At 39.4% G+C, this 20,726-nt stretch overlaps 7 protein-coding genes across 8 annotated transcripts; 1 reads left to right on the forward strand and 6 right to left on the reverse strand.

Moving 5' to 3' along the window:
• Window positions 1-60: 60 nt before the first annotated feature.
• LOC1278009 (sodium channel protein Nach) lies at window positions 61-2,699 on the reverse strand. Its single transcript, XM_317530.4, has 5 exons — window positions 2,572-2,699; window positions 2,297-2,491; window positions 1,569-2,227; window positions 1,222-1,497; window positions 61-1,138 (listed from the first exon to the last, which is right to left on the reverse strand). The coding sequence occupies exons 1-5, from the start codon at window positions 2,697-2,699 to the stop codon at window positions 996-998; spliced, it is 1,401 nt and encodes a 466-aa protein (XP_317530.4). The 3' UTR covers window positions 61-995.
• On the reverse strand, window positions 2,624-5,467 carry LOC133392851 (uncharacterized). 2 transcript variants are annotated; one of them, XM_061654970.1, is made up of 3 exons: window positions 4,276-5,467; window positions 4,063-4,164; window positions 2,624-3,397 (listed from the first exon to the last, which is right to left on the reverse strand). In XM_061654970.1, exons 1-3 carry the CDS (start codon window positions 5,165-5,167, stop codon window positions 2,925-2,927), a joined length of 1,467 nt encoding a protein of 488 aa, XP_061510954.1. In that variant the 5' UTR covers window positions 5,168-5,467; the 3' UTR covers window positions 2,624-2,924. The 2 variants fall into 2 exon arrangements, with proteins under 2 accessions (XP_061510954.1, XP_061510953.1); XM_061654969.1 differs by having other exon boundaries at window positions 2,624-4,164.
• Window positions 5,468-5,477: 10 nt separating this feature from the next.
• On the reverse strand, window positions 5,478-7,046 carry LOC133392852 (zinc finger protein OZF-like). Its single transcript, XM_061654971.1, has one exon. It carries the CDS (start codon window positions 7,044-7,046, stop codon window positions 5,595-5,597), a length of 1,452 nt encoding a protein of 483 aa, XP_061510955.1. The 3' UTR covers window positions 5,478-5,594.
• A 966-nt stretch (window positions 7,047-8,012) lies between these two features.
• LOC1278007 (uncharacterized) lies at window positions 8,013-10,189 on the reverse strand. The gene is made up of 2 exons (XM_061654972.1): window positions 8,728-10,189; window positions 8,013-8,635 (listed from the first exon to the last, which is right to left on the reverse strand). The coding sequence occupies exons 1-2, from the start codon at window positions 9,629-9,631 to the stop codon at window positions 8,181-8,183; spliced, it is 1,359 nt and encodes a 452-aa protein (XP_061510956.1). The 5' UTR covers window positions 9,632-10,189; the 3' UTR covers window positions 8,013-8,180.
• Window positions 10,190-10,531: 342 nt separating this feature from the next.
• Window positions 10,532-12,774, forward strand: LOC133392854 (uncharacterized). Its single transcript, XM_061654976.1, has 3 exons — window positions 10,532-11,150; window positions 11,222-11,656; window positions 11,730-12,774. The coding sequence occupies exons 1-3, from the start codon at window positions 10,995-10,997 to the stop codon at window positions 12,390-12,392; spliced, it is 1,254 nt and encodes a 417-aa protein (XP_061510960.1). The 5' UTR covers window positions 10,532-10,994; the 3' UTR covers window positions 12,393-12,774.
• On the reverse strand, window positions 12,734-14,390 carry LOC133392849 (uncharacterized). The gene has a single exon (XM_061654968.1). It carries the CDS (start codon window positions 14,388-14,390, stop codon window positions 12,825-12,827), a length of 1,566 nt encoding a protein of 521 aa, XP_061510952.1. The 3' UTR covers window positions 12,734-12,824.
• Window positions 14,391-14,614: 224 nt separating this feature from the next.
• On the reverse strand, window positions 14,615-20,714 carry LOC1278003 (WD repeat-containing protein 75). The gene is made up of 5 exons (XM_061654967.1): window positions 20,418-20,714; window positions 17,927-20,352; window positions 17,562-17,722; window positions 17,262-17,462; window positions 14,615-15,135 (listed from the first exon to the last, which is right to left on the reverse strand). The coding sequence occupies exons 1-5, from the start codon at window positions 20,591-20,593 to the stop codon at window positions 14,734-14,736; spliced, it is 3,366 nt and encodes a 1,121-aa protein (XP_061510951.1). The 5' UTR covers window positions 20,594-20,714; the 3' UTR covers window positions 14,615-14,733.
• Window positions 20,715-20,726: the final 12 nt, after the last annotated feature.

A 20,726-nucleotide genomic window follows, 5' to 3' on the forward strand; every position in this document is an offset into this window, starting at 1 on the left:
AAAAAATATTTCTCGAGCTCACTCAAAAAACTCACAAAACTCAAATAAAAAGCGATGATGTTTGTTTGGATCGTAGTAAAGTTGTTTATACCGTAATTAATAATATATTAAAATAACATTTAAAGTTTTGAAAAATTTGTTTTGAAATAATTCACAAAGAATATGACGAGGATTTTTCTGATTGAATAGAAATTGAAGTATCGTGTGATATTTATATTGTGCAGATATGAAACAAGTACTCCTGCACTGTACTCATCTTCTCAGGGAGATATGCTTTAAGGCTGTATGACGTATGCCAGATGTACGGGAGTTCACTTGCTCGGTTTGAATGTAATTATCATTATTATTTGTTTTTTCCCCTCGATTTGCGACCGACAAAATGCGTCGATAAAAGCCACGCTCTATCACGGAACCGAAAAAAAAAACTCCAATCAATTAATCACCGCCTAGGAGCTATAAATTTTCTTTCGTATAGTACGGAATGTAGCACCGGGTCGACCAGGTGTGTGATACAACGCATGCTTTTTTCTGCCATCACGGAGGTCGATTCAGGATAACAATGAAATTGGTACGCGTGCACTTGAGGGTGACATAGGAAGCGCTATGGTGACATGTGTGGTTGCTTATCAGACATTATCGATGTTCGGTTCGGTGCAAGAGTACCGGTCCAACATTACCAACAATCCGTCCAATTAATACCAGTAAGCCCTCACTTGAATCTTGATTGTGGAATTGTCATGGACTCATCGGCACGTACTAAAGAATGAAGGGGCGATAACGGGCGACACCCTGCTTGATGACCTAGGCTGTGGGGACACCTGGATGCACCTGGTATAGCGAAAAATTGTCCCCGATAGATAGTGACGCGCACTGGTGATGCTTATCGGGACTCATTTCATACGTTTGCTAGAGTTCTTATTATTTAGGATTTTCCACATACGAAAAGTAACGCGTATTTTCATTTTTTAACAGATATCTTATGTGTTTAACCAGTTTCAATGTTTATAAGGCCCTACATTTCGTTTAACTTTAAGTATATATCTCGTTCCATAAGGTCGTACAGTAAAGTAGTAGAAAATCTCCACAAACGATAGCAGGCTGGCCCCGACAAACAATCCTGTAGTACCACCAACAGATACTAGAGATTACGAAACAGAGATAGATGAAATGATAGCAACGTCAAACAAACCCTGCAAATGTTATCAACTGCATTACACTTACCCACTAAATCGAGCCTTCCGCGTACAACATTTCTTTTGTAGCGTTCCGTTGGTAGTGCGGAAAGCTGAATTTCAATTGTCGAGTAGCGACGATCGGAATCAAATATGCTTTCGCGTGAATCATGCACAATTCCTATGTCCACCTCTGTACATGAAGGCAAACAATCACACACAACTCCTCTTCGTCCAACCGACCATTTAGGGATAACGATCGTAAGATCTTCATAATGCTCATTGAGACAAATCAGTCCAGACATATTGCACTTCAAGTGAGGTTCTGTGTGAGCGTGAGAGAGAGAGCGAGCATTATTCTCCAATACTAAGAAATGAAAAGTGTTATAATGTTACCTGTATTGGGCATTAGATGACTTGTGCAGTTGCATATTTTGATCTGCTTGTCCTTTCGGCATTGAACAGAGCACGCACTGTAGCTGTAAAACCGGTGAACGTTGAGATTGTTTTCGTCCGGAAAGCGACACTTGCGCTGGGACACGCTCACTTGCTTCGCTTCCGGGTCATTCTCAATATCCTTGATAGAGATGTGCCGCTTGTAAGCGATGTAATGATCGACAAGCAGAACGTCCGATTTGGGAGTAATCAAATTGGGCACCTCTTCCTCACCAATCGTATAGACGTAAGCTTCGGTAAGTACGGTGATAGTTAGCTTGCCCGGCCCGGTATGCTTGTTCGAAATCATGTTCAGCTTGATCGGAACTTTTGCACTTGTTTGTAATGAATTGACCGCATAGCACAGTCCCAGTTCGGTTTCCATCGGTTGAAAGTATCGACAGCAGTCGAACGGTTTATCATTCCAGTAACAATCCTCGAGCGTCTCCATGCATGTACTGCGCACTAGTTCAGCGTATGCCGTAAAGTTGTCGAAAAAACAGTTTTCGGCCATATCTTCTCCCGCACACTCATTCACTGTGTGATACGATTCGCCACGGAAGTATCCAATCTCGTTTAAAACTTCTTCCATCGCAAAATCATGATCTTCGCCCCACAGCCTACCGAGAAAGTTGGAGCAAAAAATCGGCAACAAATTATGATGATAAATCTCTCCTCCATACGCTTACCTATCAGCGATGGCTTGGATTCTTTCCATGTTTCGCATCTCACACACGACAATCGAGGGAAAACGAGTGTTCCAATCGCGGTAGCTCGTTTCTACCACGAATGATATGGCACTGGTTTGAAAAGCTTCGAGTGAGGCATCGATGAGAAAGGCAGAACCAACCCAGGAAATGATAACACACACTATCCAAAATATGCTTTAACGAAAAAGTAGTGCATATGTTATGCATCATTATAGTGTACGATCACATTTAAGACATGCAGCAGGTAGTAGTACCGTTCTGTTACGTGATATGAATCATCTGCAATAAATTTCACACCATGGAAAGTGGAATTAATTAAATATTCTTTTACAATTTCAGTGAATCGCATATTTGGTGCTACGTGCAGAACTAACTCGAACATGAACAACCTTAGAACTAACGCATTTTTCCACTATTCATAAAGCTACTACCGAAAGTCACACACACACACATAGTCTAATTATCCTGATCAGTATCTCTCTCATCTGAGCCACACGCAACTATTGTATAGATTGCAGTCAAGTAAGATGATATCGTGATTTATTGATTGTTGCATGTAGCGATAGCATCACGATGTATCGATTGGTTCACTTGGTTATTTTAAACACTACTTCAAAGATTCAACCAATTCTTCCAACATTTCGGTCATTCTATTCCGATAGTTGGTGTCTTGCTGGAAGTATCGTAAGCAGATGTGGAGTTTTCCATTGCCACGTAAGAAATTATCAAAATTTTCCGAACAATTTAACATATCTTTGGCTGCTTGCTTCGGTAGCAGTGTAAGATGGCTAAAGAGCAAAGACTCGATAAGTCCAGCCAATGCAAAACAGTCACACGAGGCACTATATTCGTTGCGTGATATTATAGGTTCAATATTCATATTGCTATTCGATAGTAAAAGATCACCTAAAGTTTGATAATAAGAATCCAACAACGCTGTTAAATGTTGCTGTCGAAACGCGCGCGTACTGCAAAGCATAATAAGCGTCCAAACATCCAAGACAGGAGGAGCAAATCGGGCCAACTGGAAGTCAACAAGTTTCGCCTCTACTGGAATACGCCTCCTGGATTCGTGGTTTGCTAAAATATATAGATACTAACATTAAAATAGTCGGCAGAAACCACAAATAATAATAGCGTTTAAATTGAGTATTATTTTGGCACGTTAGCACGATGCACGCGCTATCCGACTTGCAGAATGTATTGATCAACCAAATCCGACAGCAGGTCCGTCATGAATGTTCGGTATTCTTCATACTGTGACCAGGCTTCTAGACAGATGTCCCTTTTCACGTTCTCGGATTGGCTGCCTACTGTGCCCGGTAATCGGTGCTCTTCGCGACATCGAGCCACCAGCTCCATCGGTAGCATCGTAACGTGCCGATAAAGGATGCTGTCGATGAGTCCAGCGAGTTGATACTGATCGCAGGAGTGCCGATATGATTGAAAGCCGTCCAAAAACACTTCCCGCACATCCCGATGAAACCAATCTAGTTCACATTGCAATGCTTCATAGTAGATATCTAGCAGCTCTTCAAGGTACTGTTTCCGAAATTCCCGCGTCGTCGTCGATGTGAGAAACGAGAAAATATCGTACGCTGGCGGTGCGTAGCGCGCAATTTGGAAGTCGATCAGTATGCAACTCGAAGGACGAGAAGCTCCCGGTGCGGACCAGTTGCCTAAATTTAGCACTTCGCAAGGATTTGGTTTTTTAATAGACGAACGCTTCCGGCCACGGCGCTCACCGTTGCTGACGAACAGAGCGCTGTTTGAAACATCTGCGTCTTTTCCGGTTTCGGCTTGATCCTCACGGTCCGATGTCACTTTGCGTCCTTCAGGTAGGTGCCCTTATCATGCGATATAATGAAAAAGCAAACAAAATGTGGTAATTTAGAATGGTCGGTAACAGGTTTACACAGTAGCGCCCACTGTAAATTATCTCACCCTTTCCTTCCTACCTTCAGTATTGATGCAACTACTGTCCACGCTCGTTGGTATCATTTCGTATCGAAACATTACGTTGTTACACCACAGATCACCATGATTTAACACGTTGCGGAAGACTGTCGACGGCTTGGAAAAGTCATATATCTTGCGTATTACATCGGGCACTTTAAGCAATATTTCATCTAATTTCTCTGAGCTGGCGTATTTCTCAATTCGCTTGATCATCTCACACAGCACTTGTATCGCGTTCTCCAGGTTTATCTTGCGTACATGGTCATCATCATCTACGTATGCGTTCTCATTCAGATAGCCAACAAAAAGCTTCGGGATTGGCGTTTTGGAACGTTCTTCCAGAATGAGAGACGATGCATGTAGCTTAGCAACGGCCTGCAGCGCCACTTTCAGATGTTCGAAGTCAAGCAGATGTTTTGTGTGCTCCACTATGCTGTAGCCTTCCGAAGTCAAATTTTCAAACACAATCATTCTATCACCCTTTGTGAAGTATGCGGTAGAAACAAATGGCCGTGTGCCAATCATAACGTCCTGGAGCCGCGGAATAACGTGCTTGTATAGCAATATTTCCTTCCGAAAGCAACCCATTTCCTTGATGTAATCGGCTAGCTTTGGTACGTTATCCGGGATAACTTTCACGAAGAAGCTAATATACTCTTCTTCTGCGTACTTTTCTTCCTCTTCCGGTGAATAGTGGACCATTTTTTCGCGCAAATTTACATCCAACAAATAGTGATCGCCCAAATAACCGACCGGTTCTTCACTCAGCCGTCTGACTTGGTAAGAAACAAGTCTAAATTTTCCATTTACTCGATTTCGTTTGTCCTGAATGTAACACTTCACCGATTCAGCTATATCACTCTCAACCAATCCTATCGTTTGTGGGTCCATCGTACCGGTTTCTCTTAACACAAATCACTGAAAATGATGTTCTGCATAGCCTTACAGCTATTCTTTTATAGGGCACGTACGGTGTTTGAAACACAACAGAGATATAAGAGATAAGCAAAACAAATACAGTACCCCACAGAAATCGCATGAATTTTACATACGTAATAACTAGATCTATGCAGTAGATCCAGGGATCTTAAGCATATCAACAGCAACTAATCATACCTACTCTCTTCGTAAAAACTCGTACAGAAAACCTTCCTTGTGGGTTGGTCAAACCATTTTTGAAACGAGATAAAAAACGCTCATATTATTGTTTTTTGCTTTGTTTTTATTGTATGTTTTATCCTCCGTATTTTGGACCAGCAAACACAGACAAATGGCTGTATTGTTTTACAACAAACCCCATATCATTGCTAAGCATAATTTATTCGTTCAAAAAAACAATATTTTCGTTGCAGATGAGGTTAACACCACCAGCTTCAATGTTTTCCAAAATTATGGGATTGGAATTGATTTGATAGCATATTTCATTCAATATTTCCTCGTTTACTGCTTTATCTCCGAAATCAGGTTGCAGCAAATTGCCAGTGTCTACTGCAGTAGCTATTTTATTACCAGATTGTACTTCTTCATTTGAATGGTGTTTATTCACGTGCGTTTGAAGCCGAGATCGCGATGTGTAAGCCAAATTACAATACGCGCATCGAAAAGGTTTGCCTACGTGTTGATAAGCATGTACTTTAAGCTGCTGCTTTTGACGAAAACTTCTACCACAATCGCTACATTTGTGTGGCTTTTTGTCGCTATGAATTAGCACGTGGTCATTCAGATGACTCACTGTGGTGAACTTTTTGGAGCAAACTGTGCAGGCATACTTTCGTTTGCTATCAGGCATCTCATGTTCCTCGAGATGTTTTCGCAAAAAGTTGCCTTTTGCGAACGATTTGCTGCACAGTTTGCAGCGAAATTTTTTACCTACATGCAATGCCATATGCGTGTTTAATGAATCTTCCCTGCCGAATGTACGATTACATATCTTACAACAGTGTTGCTTCACACCAGCGTGCAGTATCAGCTTATGATCTTTCAAGGAAGATTTCCTAGTAAATCTGTTGCCACAGAGTTCACACTGGAACTTTTGTTGTTGGATAAGCGGTTTTGATTCTTCGTGGTATTTCGATTTTTTATGCGGGTCAAGTTTGGTGAGTTTTCTTTTGCTAACAGAAGATAGCGAATTTTCCCTTTTAGCATTCTTTTTTTCTTCGTTCGGTTTTAACAGCTTCCTGTGTACTCTGAGCTCATGATTATAGCAGGACACCTTTGCTGCAAACGACATATCGCAGTACTGGCAATGGTAGTTTTTTTGCGCTGAATGAATCTCGGCGTGCCTTTTCAACAGCTTGCGTTGCTTAAATCTTTTCGAGCAAATGCTACAACCAAACATTCCATCGCCATTATTAGACGAACTTTCACAGTGCTCGATTTTCGGCACGGTTTGTGCATAATCTTCTTTGGGATAGTCAGCTGCTCCAACTGCTTCGTCGATATTAAGCTCTAAATTACTTATAATTTTGGCAATGTTTGCTTTCGTCTGCAGTTCTTCACGGGTTTTTAGTGCTGTCATCCGAAACATGTAGAATTCCTTAAGCATTCCAACACATCGCGAACAAATGTTGTCACACATGAATTGGTTCGCTCTTGATGGTATTTCTAACGTTGCTGGAAGCTGTGTAAATTGTGTGTAAAGTTCGCCCAACTCCATGGTTTTAACAGGCTGATTATTTTCACAGCTTTCTTCCGCTCTAAATTCACATCTTGTTGTAATTTTGTACGTAGGGGTTGTTTCGGCTAAACAGCACAAACAAATTATTTCCATTGCTTGGTAACTGGATATAGGATAGTTGTTTACTTTCACGAGATTTCAGTAATTTCTGTAGAATCTTTGCTGGTTTCGATGCCGTGTGTTAGTATGTTTATTTACATTACATTACCTTACAACATTACAGTCAGTTCCCGAGTTACGCGGATTCGGAGACACGCTGTTTTCTACATTTGACAAATTAAAATTCAAATCAATAAAATTTACTTCAAGAATTGTCCAATCCAATATAAATTGCATTTTTGTTAGTAAATTTAATCGACTTAATAGCTAAAAATATCAGGAAGTTCGGCACGAATCGTATAAAAGAAGTGATAAAGTGTATAAAAGTACTAAATTAAATAAAAATTATCGATAATATAAAAATAAAAATATATATATAATATAAAAATTATTAACTGTGTTTTGGCCGAAAACCGCGAAATTCGACTTACGCTAATATTCAAGTTACGAGGTTTCCTCGGCAACGCACAAACCGCGTAACTCGGGAGCAGACTGTACATTAAATGACAGTTTCTGCAAAACAAAGAAGCACTGTTTACACTGTCACGTTTAAAACTCGATCGCCGTTTTTGTTTTCCAAAAATTGGCTAAATTTCAATTTTAAATGCAACAAATTAAATAATCCCTTATTGTGAATAATGTATCATTATCATTGATACACTAGATAGTATCTTACATTCCTTAATTAATACTCATGTGAACTATTTCTAAAAGAGAGCAATTTACACAATTATTTTCCTCGGTTTTGTAGGATTACAGAAAATCCAAATGTAGCCAATGTACTGTTTACTGATTTTTCATTCATTTGGGTACTTTAATTAGCAAGTCCGATAAAATGAGGTACATTATTGTCAACCGTTTATACTCATTGCACTATGAATTATCGTTGTTTACATTTTTGTTTTGCTAATTTTTTGATACACATTATCAGTATTGTATTTATCAAAGAGAACCAAAAAGTTTTTATCATTATTTCTATGCATACCTGCCAACCGATTATTACTTTATTTTCAATTCGCACTATAGAGCACTATTCTAAGCATACAAAACAATTGATTGATCGAACTCATGCAGCAGCATTGATGTAAATTAACCATTTTTAACGATAACGGAAGGGAACAAAACATCTTATTGTTCTAACACATATTTGTCAACAATTTGCGTAATCATATCACTTATACGTGTGCGATACGATTCATACTTTTCAAACCCTCGTATACTGGCCCTTACAAACACGGCGGTATTTGTTTGACAATCAAAATCATCCTCCACAGTGTCGTCACGTTCGTAGCAATCCGGTTCCGGTGGCCAGTGGAAGTACATACAGCTTTCAATTAATCCGGCTAGATGATAGTGTGTGCAGGATTCTAGGAAAATTGATCTCGGTAGAATGACTTCCAAATCCAACCCATTTATCGCTACGTAGGATGACAAGCTATCATAGTACAGATGCTTCCATTGTTCTAACAGTGGATCTCTAAATTCGCTTAACGTTGATATCATAATGAGCGCCATCACATCATATGCTGGTGGTGCGATGCGCGAAAACTGAAAGTCCACCAATTTTGCATCAACAGGATGTGCTGCAAAGGATAGATAAGTGTATGCATTGAATTAGAAAATCGAATTATATTGAGCAAAATTTTAATTCATTTCATCATTACTCAATATTTACCTTTATTTGCACCATTGAGGTTTGTGTCATATTTAAATAAAATATTATTACACCATAAATCTCCATGGTTTAAGACGTTCCGGAACACGTTTGATGGTTTCGCCAAATCATAAATACGGCGCACTGTCAATGGAATACTTTTAAGGATGTATTCCAATTGCTCCGAATTTTTGTATTTATCAATTCGTTTGGCAACTTCACACATAACCTGGATGCAGTTTTCTAGATTTGTAGTACGCACGTACGATTCACTATTTATATACACGTTTTCCTCTAGCATACATGAGCTTTTCCCAGACAGATTTACTGATAAATCAAGTAACGATGTTTTGGTTCGTTCTTCGTATATTAACGACATCGCGTGCAATTTTGCAATCGTTTTTAGAGCCATTTCTATGTGAGCTTGGTTCAATAAACTTGTTCCTCCATCAATCATACCGTAGCCTTGCTGTTTTAGATCATCAAAAATGATCACTTTTCCTTGTTTCGTTAGATAGGTGTTAGCTACAACGTCTCCAATGCCCTGACAGCTATCAGCTAGTTCGGGAATTAGCTTACTGTATATGAATATTTCTTTATCGAAACAGCTCATCTCTGTTATATACTCTGCCAGCTTAAGGTTTGTTTCCGGTAGCATCTTGATGAAGAACGAAACATTTTGAGTCCTGCTCGTTGAAGAGGCGGAAGTGTCATCATCTTGTTGTCCTGTATCCTTTTGCGCAGGACTTTCCTCTAGCTCAACGGATAGAATAAGATGATCTGCCAAATATCCGATAGGTTCTTCGCTTATTCGTTTAAAACGGTAAGATTTCACTTTTGAAGATGCCCGTTTACTCCTTTCCACAACCAACTGCACGTCCTCCGTAGTGATGATTTGCACCGTGGGGGCATCCATTATCTCCATGTAATTGCCAGTATGGAATCTACGCTTGAAACTGTACTTCACGGACGTTGGACACGAATTAACAAATCACTCGTGCGGACTCCCTCATTGGCCTGCACCAAAGCGTTCTTTCTCGCTCTGTGACGTAATCAAGTCCACGAACTTGCTGAATCACGGGGAAAACTTTCAACCGTTCCAGTGCTTGAAATATCACGCGTATCTCGTTGTAAACTAACACACAAATTTGGTGTGGTGGCAAGTGGTTCAACCATGGATTAATCGTGCCTGCACCTGCTGCACCATGCACCTCAAGAATGCACTTCAGTTTACTCCGGTGGCTGCCGATAACGATGTGTGTAATATGTAAGCCCTGTTGCACGAACTTTGCGTGCCGACACTTTAACAGTGTTCAATATTTCTAGTTAGTTAACAATTATAACTTTTGGAATCACAGACTTTGCTAGTTTTTTGGAAACATAATGAAAATACAACACACGAGTTCCAACTTGGTTGCTGATATCAAATATCTTGTCTTTCTGAGGAATGCTTTTGACAGCTGCTATAAAGTCCTATCAGCTGATTCTGCTGTTTTGTTTCCCATGTAACAAATTATTTAGAAGGCGTATTGCAGGGTTAGTAGGCAGGTTATTTCGGGAAAATCCGTGTCTCAAATACAGGTAGTCCCTAAGATACGCGGTGCCTCTTTTACATGGCTTTGGATATGCGCGGCTTTCTACTGTTCAGCACGGTTTTGTACTGATTTTGCTGTATCCATTATCAAATGCAAAATATTTTACAATTGTATCAAATTTTAAAAACCATTCTAGAAATTACTAGTTTTGTAAAATTTTCGTTCAAAATAACATAATGAATATAGTGGCTAAAAGTTATTTGAAAAGTCAATCCCTATACTTATACATGAAATTATCATTATATCTGGGGTTAATATTAAAGTATAACTTTAAGACTTAATTCGTGATTCTAACACTTGAACATAACCGGAATAGCTCATAGAAGAAATAAAAACAAGCTCCAGTGTTGTACATGGTTTGTTAGTAAAGTTTTCGTGCTTAGGGATATTTGAGGAACAGAGCTAAATGCTAAAGCAAATAGTTAACCATAAAATACGCATGTTATCATAACAGGATACACAGTCCCAGATAATACCAGACGCTGTGGATACTCACTATATGTTCATTTTATCATTTGGTTCAAAGCAGAGTGCGAACTGATGTCTTGGTAATTGAGATAATTGAGTTAAGCAAATAAAGATCGCTAGCAGGAGATGCTAGCGAACATTCTCAATGGATTTCAGTCTTGATCGTGACATTGCCAAGGAAAAAGATTCTTAAATCTTCTGATCAAGCTCGTTCTTCTAAAGAAAATGGATTTTTCCATTGCTGATTGTAATATGATTATCAAGAGTGATTCTAAGACATGTGGCGACTTTTTTAAAGTGATCAAGTTTGAAATGGAACATATTTCAGGCCAACCGGGATATTTAGGAGAGTATTATTATTTAAACATCACGTATGAAACGGTAAGACACATACTTTTTTAAACGCACGTAGATCCTTTTTGCTAACCTAATTGTTTCATAATTTTAAACAGCTGGACGGAGGTACCGCGTCGGGCAAATATTTCATGAAATCGCTTCCATACCATGACGCAGTATTGACGGAAGCGGTGGAAAGTTGGGGCATATTTCGTAAGGAAGCTGAATTATACAGTCTTCTTTTCAATAAGTATGAAAGAGATCCGAAGAAAGTGACCAAGTGGGCTCCTGATTGTTTTGTTGCACGAAGCAACATGCTTGTAATGGAAGATCTTACAAGTACCGGATATCAAACAACTTCATTCCAAACAACGCTGAATGAACAACACATGAAAGCAGTGTTCGACCGTTTAGCCCAAATGCATGCCTCTTCTATCCATTTTGAGATTAACCAACTGGGCGGAAAATCGATTGGAGCTATCTATAATGAAGATGTTTTGTTTGAAACCACATTCACTTCAACAAGCGGATGGTTTGTGGCTGGATTAAAGGTAATATCAACTTACAGTGTGGTAATTATTGTGTTTCAAAATATATAAAACATTGTTTGTTTCTTCCTTTCAGGGAATTCAAAAGATCGCTTCAGAGAGAAATCGTTACTCAAATGATCCACGAAAAAAATCAATCATTGAAAGTCAGTTGTGGAGCTGTTTAGAACGAATTTATACACTCGCCGAAGATACGGAAGAATTTCGTTCAGTCGTAGTTCATCGTGACCTATGGATCAACAATATCATGTTCAAGTACGATCAAACAGACGATTTGCGCGAAAAACCGACCGACTGCTTACTGATCGATTTTCAGTTGGCGCGATATTTACCACCATGTGTGGATTTTGTATGCGCTTTATATCTTTTAACTAACGCTGAACATCGGTCACAGTACGCTGACCGGTACGTTGAGTATTATTACAATTCATTACAAAACAAACTAGCACTTCTAGGCCTGAATGGGCCATCTATTCTCCCAAGAGAACAATTCGAAAAAAGCCTTGATCATTATCGGCTTCTTGGTCTCGTTTGGACGGGCGTACTACACGGATTTGTGAACTTTCCCAAAGGTATGTTGGCTCAATTGCACCAAGAAGACCCTGAAACATATACAAGAATGTCGATGGAGAATCGAGACGATTTTATCTTGAAGTATTATGATAGTGATAGTTTCTTTCACGATCGGTTAGATGACATTGTTACCGAGCTGTTAGAGCACTTGTTTGATTTTAAATAGCTCTAATATTAATTAAGATTCACTTCATACTAGGTGGGCGCTGTAGTTGATCACAAAAAAAACAAAATTAAACAAAGTTTAATTTAAAAAAATTGTGTCCAAGCGAAAAATGAGCAATATTTTAAGCAATTAAAATGCTAAAAACAAGAATGGAACGAAAAGAAAATTAAATAATATCAAGTTAAATTCTACGAAAACAGGGATATTTAGTAAACGCTTTGATTGGCCAGGTGACGATTTTTTAAGCTTTTGGTAATAGTTTACATTTATATTATTTCTATATATTCATCCGCTATGAGCGTTTCGGATATTATGTAAACAATAATTACATCGCAACACGGTTGTTCTTAATACATAATAAAGGTTATTGTCACATAAGCTATGATATTGTCGAGCGTCCATCAACTGCTGAACTGGAATGATTGCTGATTTTCACAAAACTTCTACCATATCTTTTATAATTCCCGTCATTCTTTCGCGATAATTCACATTATTCTGGAACACTTCCAAACACAGTTTAATCTTTTCCGCTCCGCTAAACCGTTCAAAACACTCGGGGGAAGAAAATATATCATCGATGTAGCTACGTGGCAATAGTGTAACATGATTCATTAGGAAGTTTTCAATCAGTCCAGATGTTTTGTACACCTCACAAGACGCTAAGAACGTTTCCTGTGGGTATAACGTCTCGGGGTTTGTAAACAGTTTTGAATGCGTTTCCAGTTCTGCCTTTAAGCATTGATAGTAGAAGTGTGTTAGCTTAGCATAATGCTGCCGCCGAAATTCCCCAGTGCTATTGAGCGTGATTAGCATGTTTACATCGTACGCTGGTGGCGCATAACGCATAAACTGGAAGTCAACTAACAGGCACTCGAGTGGCGTTCGGGTTGGTTCATTATTTTGATAGCGAAACATCATATTGCTAGCCCAGAGGTCTCCATGGCATGCAACGTTTTTAAACTTGCTAGAAGGCTTAACAAGCTCGTAGATCTGCATTACAAACGAGGGTAGTTTTTGCAGTATCGTTATCAACCGTGGGTTGTCATTTTCGATGATTCGCACAAATGCGAGCAAAATATCGACGGCAATGTTGAGTTCCTCTATTCTTGGATTATTATCCCTTCTAATCCAAGCATTTTCTTCCAACAACCCCGGAAATTGCAGCGGTACACTTGTTCCCGTCTCTTTCTCCAACAGAATTGTTGCCGAATGGAATCTTGCCAAGGCAGCAAGTGCGCACTTTATATGCTCTTCATCAAACGTTCTTGTAGCGTCACTGGGAATAGTTTCGAATCCTTGTGTTTTTAAGTTTTCCAGCACCAACACAGTACCCTTGCCTCTATCGGAAAAGTAACAATTCGGTGCAAAGCGCGAATAGATTCGGAGCTTCGGGAACAGTTCGCCATACACTCTTGACTCCTTGCGAGATGTGCCTATTGCTTGCAGGTAACGAGTAAGGGCCGGTATAGACGATGGTGCAGCTTTTAAAAACAATGGTAAACGAGTGTCGCATTGTTCAGTTGACAATTCGAGTATGAAATGGTCTCCAAGATATCCGGCCCGATTTGTTGTGAATTGTCGTAGCTGGGCCGTAAATTTAGCAACTGGGAACAAATTTTCGGCTTGTGCTTCTTTATTGCTTTCAAACGACCAGTAATTGTTCCAAATTATGCTTAAATCATCTTGCGAAAGGCACAATTTCTCAGATTCCAAACGTAATTCACTTTCTCCGACCATACTGATACAGATACACCTTCGAACTGAAAGCCAATCATCGCAGACCATCAACTCCATCAACAAGCTCCCTCTTCCTATCGGTGAAGCTGGAGCCCTTACGTCACCTAGCAACATTTCAATGTATTTGTGTTGTTGCGTACTATGTGTGCGTATAGAAGCCTCCAGTCGTCCAGGCGGAACAGATAAGAGCAATAGCGACAAGGTAAACGAAGAATGGAAACGTTTTACATTCAAAATAAAATTACAAACAATGTAAGACATAGTAAAGAAGCAGCTTTTAAAGTCTATATTACTTTAATTCGCATTGCATTTGTATAAAAAGGCTGAAAAAGGAAATTTTAATTCAATAATTGAAGGCCTCTGCATGAAAGGAAACAATTTAGCGTGATCAAATCAACGGTGCAAATATGTGATAACGTTTATCGTCAGATTGTAAAATAAAAGGTATTATTATTGTATCATTAACGTTATACACCTCCTCTATCTCCATCTCTTTGTGGCAGATTTTCGCCACGTTTTTATTGATTATTGTTTTAGAAATATAACATCATTTATATGTATACATATAAAAGCAAACATCGCCGCTAAGTGACGTAGAAACATATTACAAAAAGGCCATATCCAATGATTCATTCAGTAATTTTCTAAGCTTTGTTTCTTCCGCTCCTGCGATGTCAGTTTGTTTCTTACTGTTCATCATCCGATTAATAACCGTATGAGCAACATTGCGAGAGGACTTACTGGCTTTCCGCCGAACGCTATTGTCGTCTTCATTCATCGTGTTTTCTTCATCGCTTTCATGCCTATCATGTTTAGCATCTGCAATCGAATCGCTGTCATTGTCAGTTACCGCTGTTGTTGTACCTGCCACAACCAGCGTCCTTTGATTCGTCGACTGAGTGGCGGTCGGCTGAGTACGGCGCTCTTCCGCGATAAGCAACGAACGGAGAAAGTCCTTGCACAATAGGCTTATTGGTGCCATGGTGTGAGAAGATGACGAAATGATCTATATAAAAATTATACAATTATAGATTCGTTAGCATTATTTGTGTAAAAATAAACAAAACAAAAATACCCACAAAATACTAAATTTTAGATATGACACAATTGTGACGCTACAGTCACCGTAAAATGTATAGTTCAACTAAGTTAAATAATTTTTAGGATAAAAAACATTCCTGTTTACGACATTTTTTATCACTATAGCATCTAATGCGTTAATGCGTAAAGCATGCATCCCTAAAACAACATTTACATTTATGGTATAGAAATTGAGCAGATTGGTGAAATGCATGCAATGGACAGCTGGCAACGGATCATGCACAGCAGTAGTTCCATTTATTGTATATCTCTTTCTGCACGTTTATCGTTTCGCTGAGCACTGAGATTTATCCCTGAGATAGATAGGACTATATAAGCCAAATTGAAATACAATAATGTATCAATTTGCAACCAACAGTCTAGCAGTGTGCACAACACCCATTCAATATTGCTGCAGTTTATTCAAGCTATATTTTACAGCGTATAAATCGCTCATTAAAATTTCGAATCCGTTGCCCAAATAGATGTTCAGAACGGCTGTGGTGCTTGTGGTGTAAAATAATCTCACGTAAATAAAACGTGAAATATACGGATTGTGGTAATCTTAAAAATATACCCTTCTTTTTGTGGAATATGAGACTGTGCGGGTTTATCGCTTCTGTACTGATTATGATCTGCGCATTCAGGGCATGTACGGTAACAGGATGGCCTGTTACCAATCCAGAGGTGGTGGACAGTCTGATTTTTGCTGATCCGGAAGAGGTATGTAATTTGAACACGGTTAAAAACTTATTCTCTATCTGTTTCAGCATGGAGATGAGTTTGTGTAAAGACTGTTTGCACAGCCAGTCATATCAATTTTCCTCCATCCTTTCACTCCAATTCACAGGCTGCACTATCAATGAAGGAGATACCTCAATGGCATTGCTTGCGATACTTTAAGCATGACATTCATCTCATGCGTCGTTGTAGAAACTATAGAATGCACATGTTGCGAAGACCTACTGATATGATGTAAAGTAATACGGAACGAACCATGAACCATCTATATTAGTTTATCAATTCCCTAAGCGACGATATGTACGCACAATAATGCCTATATATATATAGTTTCAAAACCTTCAATCAGTTTCAAACATCAGTTTGAATTGTTAATAACTGATGCACGCTAACAACGCTAAACAACATCTTAGATGGAATTTTAAATGACTAATAACGAAAGAAACAGTAAGGGATATGTGTTTTGTGTGTATAATCAAATCATCAAAGATGGTAGTGAAATATAAGATTTTTAAATAGAAAAGTAGGAACATACGATAGCAGAACCCTGTAGGTTATTACAATATTAAATCTGATTTTTGGTGATACACAAGTCCCAGTGAGGTTTAGTTTTCTTAACGACGTGCCTGGCAGTATTTCAACTTCCAATCAATACTATGAGCTTGCAGTAAATCCAATGAACTATGCTAGTGCCACAATGTGTATATTACAATCCAACAGCGTTACAACCAATAAAAAAAATCCAAATGTATTTTAGAAAGAAACGAAGAAAAATCTATCGCTCGAGCCAGTACACGCATTCCCTTATTTGATGTTTCTACATGTTTGCTTTTTTGTATACAGATCGATCAAGAGAAGAGCACAATAAGTTGAATTTTTGTACAATATACGTGTACCACTCACAACACATTAGTACAACAATTATTAAGGCGACAAGAGTTTACGGCATCGGTTCTATCGGTTAATGATACAGTAACATCATCAATTGTTCCCTCAGTTTCTAATTTATGCATTCTTCTAATCTTTCTCCTTATGCATTTCTTTGGCCACATGCCTTGCTTTGCCCAGAATTATCTTTGTGGATACCCATGCACCAGACTATCTTTGTATATTATCGAATTATCGAATGTATATTAATGTCTCAGGGGTAATAGAAACATTACTACCCATGTAAAACCGACTCCCTAATCTGATTTTGGTATTTTTTGATCTAAAAAGGGGTTGTTATACACGCTAAAATACTGTATGCCATCACATTGTTCACATTGCCATCACAAAATAAATAAATAAATATCTTTTAAGAATACTTACATCCTTTACAGCAGATTTTGTTGTCAAATCAAACAATGTTCCGGGCTGTGGTAGGTCGGTGTATGGTAGCGCATTATTTCCACTTGAGTGTTTATTCAGCATTGCAGCAAAAGGGGTATTTGCACTGATTGGAGACTCGTTCATGCATACCACGGGACCTAGTGACTCCTCGTCGCTATCTGAGACCAGTTGCAGAAGTTCCTACATTGAAACGCACAATAAACAAGACAATAGAACAAGGAATTACACTATTGAACTTTGCTTTTGAAATGCTTTGCATTCCCAGTGCATTTTACGTACTTGTTTTTCATTCAAGAAAAATAGTTGCGAAGTTGCCTGCCAGTCTACATTGAACGACTGTGATCGAGGGTAACGACGAGGGATCCATGCTGCGCCAAATACTTTTGGCATATTGGTCCGATGATAAAGCGGCATAGGAATATTAGGAAGAAATACGTACACTGAAAATAATGAAGCGCAACATTAGCAAAGAAATTAGTGATGGGAATTGCTTCGATTCCAAAACTGAATCTGATACAGGAGCTAATTCTGATTCCAATTCCGTCCCCTGAACCCGGAAATAGGCAGCAGATTCGGAATCGGCTCCGGAATCGATTCACGACAACTGTTAATGCCCATGGACGGATCATTCGGCAGCTACTCACCTTCATTGGTTTTTGTAAATGTTGCGATCAAATTAGTGAAGGGATCCAGCGCTAGTTGGTCGATGGTAAGCAGTACAGATACTTGAATTTTTAACGAAAGTAGATTCCAAATGATCAACCGATTCTCGGTACAAATAAGCAGAAGGTGCGAAAACTGCCCATAGCAGAAATGCACATTCTTAATTTGCGCAAAACTTTTCACTGGACCGTCTTTGTTTTTAATTCCCGATGTAATAGCGTTTGGGAAGGTTCCGTTTGTGTTAGCCATGCTTTTTCGCTCTGAATTCACTGCGGTCATAAACACATTTTCAATATCTTTATCATTGATTGTTGGCATTTTACGACGCTCAAAATTGCGCATCCTCCGATAGCTTTTGAACAAAGTCTGTTTATCCATGTTTTCAACTATCTTCTCCAAACATTTGTTAATTTTTCGTGAAGATCGTCGGGATGTTAGGATTTTTTGTTGAATGATCTTTCGAGCATCATCCGTTGTTCGACAAGTGATTGCTAGCGTGTGAAACATTTCAGCTCTCTGTGCCATGTTCAGTTGTACGTTTCCTGCAGATTTTTGTACAATCATTTTTTTTAGTTCCTGAGATAGGCTGTTGATTTTATCGCTTGCAGTGTTTTTCCTGGTGCGAATAATTCTTTGGCACTTGTTGCGGTTGGTGTTCATTTTTTCCAACACAACACTTCTTTCTTTTCCATTCATTAGAGCTATCATTTCGGTGGTGATCTCTTCGCGCATATCGTCATATGTCTTTTCCATTGTACTATTCTTTGCAGATTTCTTTACGTTTGCTGTTGTTGGTATCATAATTAGCGCCCGATTGACGCAACCGTCATAGCTGCTCGGTGTAGAAAGGGCACATTTCAGTTGCAACGTTTCTGTGTTCCACGTACACAAGATGTTTCCGAACCCTCCAGCCAGAAGGGAGGCGTCTTGCGAAAATGATATCGACTTCACGGGCAGGTTGCGGTGCTGTACGCTTCCAACGCAGGTCCATACAAGCTTCTCAGTTCCATCACTCAATTCTACCGAGTCTAGCGCCCACACTTTTATGCGCCGGTCTTCTCCAGCGGTAGCGCACTGTAAATCGCGCTCTCTAGTGCTGCTGGAAAAGGCGATATCATTCACTCCACCATGGTGAACGTTTTCTAGATTAGTGTTCAGTGAATATGTTTGGTGCGATTCATCATACTTCCAGAATTTTAGCCGCGTTTCCATTGAATATTGATTATCGCTCCAGTTTTCTACGGTGGCCAACCAATAGGCATTAATAGCGATGTTTGTCACCACTGTGTTGTGAATAACCACTTTTTCCTCCATGGTGTTGTAATTGCGATTTGTTATATCCAGCGTGTAAAGCAAATTTTTGGAGTAGGTTGAAAAAAATTGAATACATCCTACTCTTCCGTTAAGAACAATCGCTTGCGTTCTGGGATTTACACGCAATCCGGCAGGGAACAACTGTTTCTCAGTAATGTCGCTGGAAGTCTTTGAAAAGCTCTGCACTATTGCTGTTTGTTTGTGGAGTGCGTTCAATATTTGGATACCGTTATCAGCGGTACATAGCACCAGCTTCAGATTTTCTGGCCCCACAACGATGTGTAGAATCGTATCGGACAGTCGGGGAATGAGCGATCCTTTATCGTGCTGTCCCACATTCCATTTGACCACGACACGTTCTTGGCCTCCAGAGTAAAAATGTGTACCGCTGCTGCCGAACGCCAATGTTTTCACTGGTAGCGAATGCCAATGGTATGTCTCAGGAATAGGACGACCTTGGTCAAGAAAGTTGCGATACAGTACCACGCGTCCTATACTGTCGCCTACAGCAACGATCGGTTCCGTAGGATGGCAAACAATCACACGCGGCATCACACCACTACAGTGAGGACGACTGTTCACATACACCGAAGGCTTTAGGCGGCACCAGTACCACCTTTCTAGAGCAATGTACGCGAAATAATTCAGCCCATCACCGCCTGGCGCTGCCAACATGTGAGTATTTTTGGCATGGATATGATCAAGGTCTCCTTCCTTGGTCTGCAACTTTGCATTTACCACTTGCAATATTTTCTTTTTCTGCGGACAGTATTGGATAAACATTTTTTTAGATGATGTACCGGCTATTAGAAACGAACCAACGCCGTTTTCATCATACATCATATGCAATGATTCGACCAAAAGTTTGGTATTTTTCAGCACTTCCATCTTTCCACTCAATGTACCGGAATCGATTTTCCACGAGATGATTAGCCCATCATTGGTACAGCCGTATATATACTTGCTGTTCGTTCGGTCGATCACCATGCCAATCAGAAAGCTACCATTTACCGAATTCTCATAATTATGAACCAGCTCTCCCGTTGTTATACTAAATGCTTGAATGCAATTTTCGTAGATAATAAACAGTAAGCTGTAAGGACACGAAACGTTACACCGGGTATCTAATTCCGCAATTTTCAAATGATCGTTTCTTACTTTCCGTCCGGAGAGAACAGCGGTGGGTATTGCACCAAACATCCGCCGGCAACCCGTCTTATACGAAGGTCCTCTTCGACGTCCGATGAAACAGCAGGTTCTTCAAACTTTTCTCTTGATTGTTGACCCCTCTCTTTGGACGGCATTTTGGATTGAAACATCGTGTCTATGCACATTATGAATATATTTCACAAGACACAATATTAATAATTTTCCTCCTCGATTAACTAGCGGATGGTGTGTTATTCCGAGCACATCACAATGCAGATGTAAACAGTGCAGGTTTTAGGTTATCTGTCATTAGCACAT

Source organism: Anopheles gambiae, chromosome 3 (genome assembly GCF_943734735.2).
Source record: "Anopheles gambiae chromosome 3, idAnoGambNW_F1_1, whole genome shotgun sequence".
Lineage (NCBI taxonomy): Eukaryota > Metazoa > Arthropoda > Insecta > Diptera > Culicidae > Anopheles > Anopheles gambiae.

Bases quoted from the DNA above. Each gene is read 5' to 3' on its own strand.
- LOC133392851 (XM_061654969.1), bottom strand. From the start codon at position 5,167: ATGGACCCACAAACGATAGGATTGGTTGAGAGTGATATAGCTGAATCG. The intron at 4,165-4,275 runs GTAGGAAGGAAA...TCGCATGATAAG, and splicing joins TAGTTGCATCAATACTGAAG to GGCACCTACCTGAAGGACGC.
- LOC1278003 (XM_061654967.1), bottom strand. From the start codon at position 20,593: ATGTGCATAGACACGATGTTTCAATCCAAAATGCCGTCCAAAGAGAGG. The intron at 20,353-20,417 runs GTAAGAAACGAT...GTGTCCTTACAG, and splicing joins CTGTTCTCTCCGGACGGAAA to CTTACTGTTTATTATCTACG. The intron at 17,463-17,561 runs GTACGTAAAATG...GTTTCAATGTAG, and splicing joins TTTTCTTGAATGAAAAACAA to GAACTTCTGCAACTGGTCTC.
- LOC133392852 (XM_061654971.1), bottom strand. From the start codon at position 7,046: ATGGAAATAATTTGTTTGTGCTGTTTAGCCGAAACAACCCCTACGTAC.
- LOC133392854 (XM_061654976.1), top strand. From the start codon at position 10,995: ATGGATTTTTCCATTGCTGATTGTAATATGATTATCAAGAGTGATTCT. The intron at 11,151-11,221 runs GTAAGACACATA...AATTTTAAACAG, and splicing joins TAAACATCACGTATGAAACG to CTGGACGGAGGTACCGCGTC. The intron at 11,657-11,729 runs GTAATATCAACT...TCTTCCTTTCAG, and splicing joins GGTTTGTGGCTGGATTAAAG to GGAATTCAAAAGATCGCTTC.
- LOC1278009 (XM_317530.4), bottom strand. From the start codon at position 2,699: ATGTTCGAGTTAGTTCTGCACGTAGCACCAAATATGCGATTCACTGAA. The intron at 1,498-1,568 runs GTAACATTATAA...ACGCTCACACAG, and splicing joins TCATCTAATGCCCAATACAG to AACCTCACTTGAAGTGCAAT. The intron at 1,139-1,221 runs GTAAGTGTAATG...CGTAATCTCTAG, and splicing joins CGGAAGGCTCGATTTAGTGG to TATCTGTTGGTGGTACTACA.
- LOC133392849 (XM_061654968.1), bottom strand. From the start codon at position 14,390: ATGTCTTACATTGTTTGTAATTTTATTTTGAATGTAAAACGTTTCCAT.
- LOC1278007 (XM_061654972.1), bottom strand. From the start codon at position 9,631: ATGGAGATAATGGATGCCCCCACGGTGCAAATCATCACTACGGAGGAC. The intron at 8,636-8,727 runs GTAAATATTGAG...TATCCTTTGCAG, and splicing joins CCTCAATGGTGCAAATAAAG to CACATCCTGTTGATGCAAAA.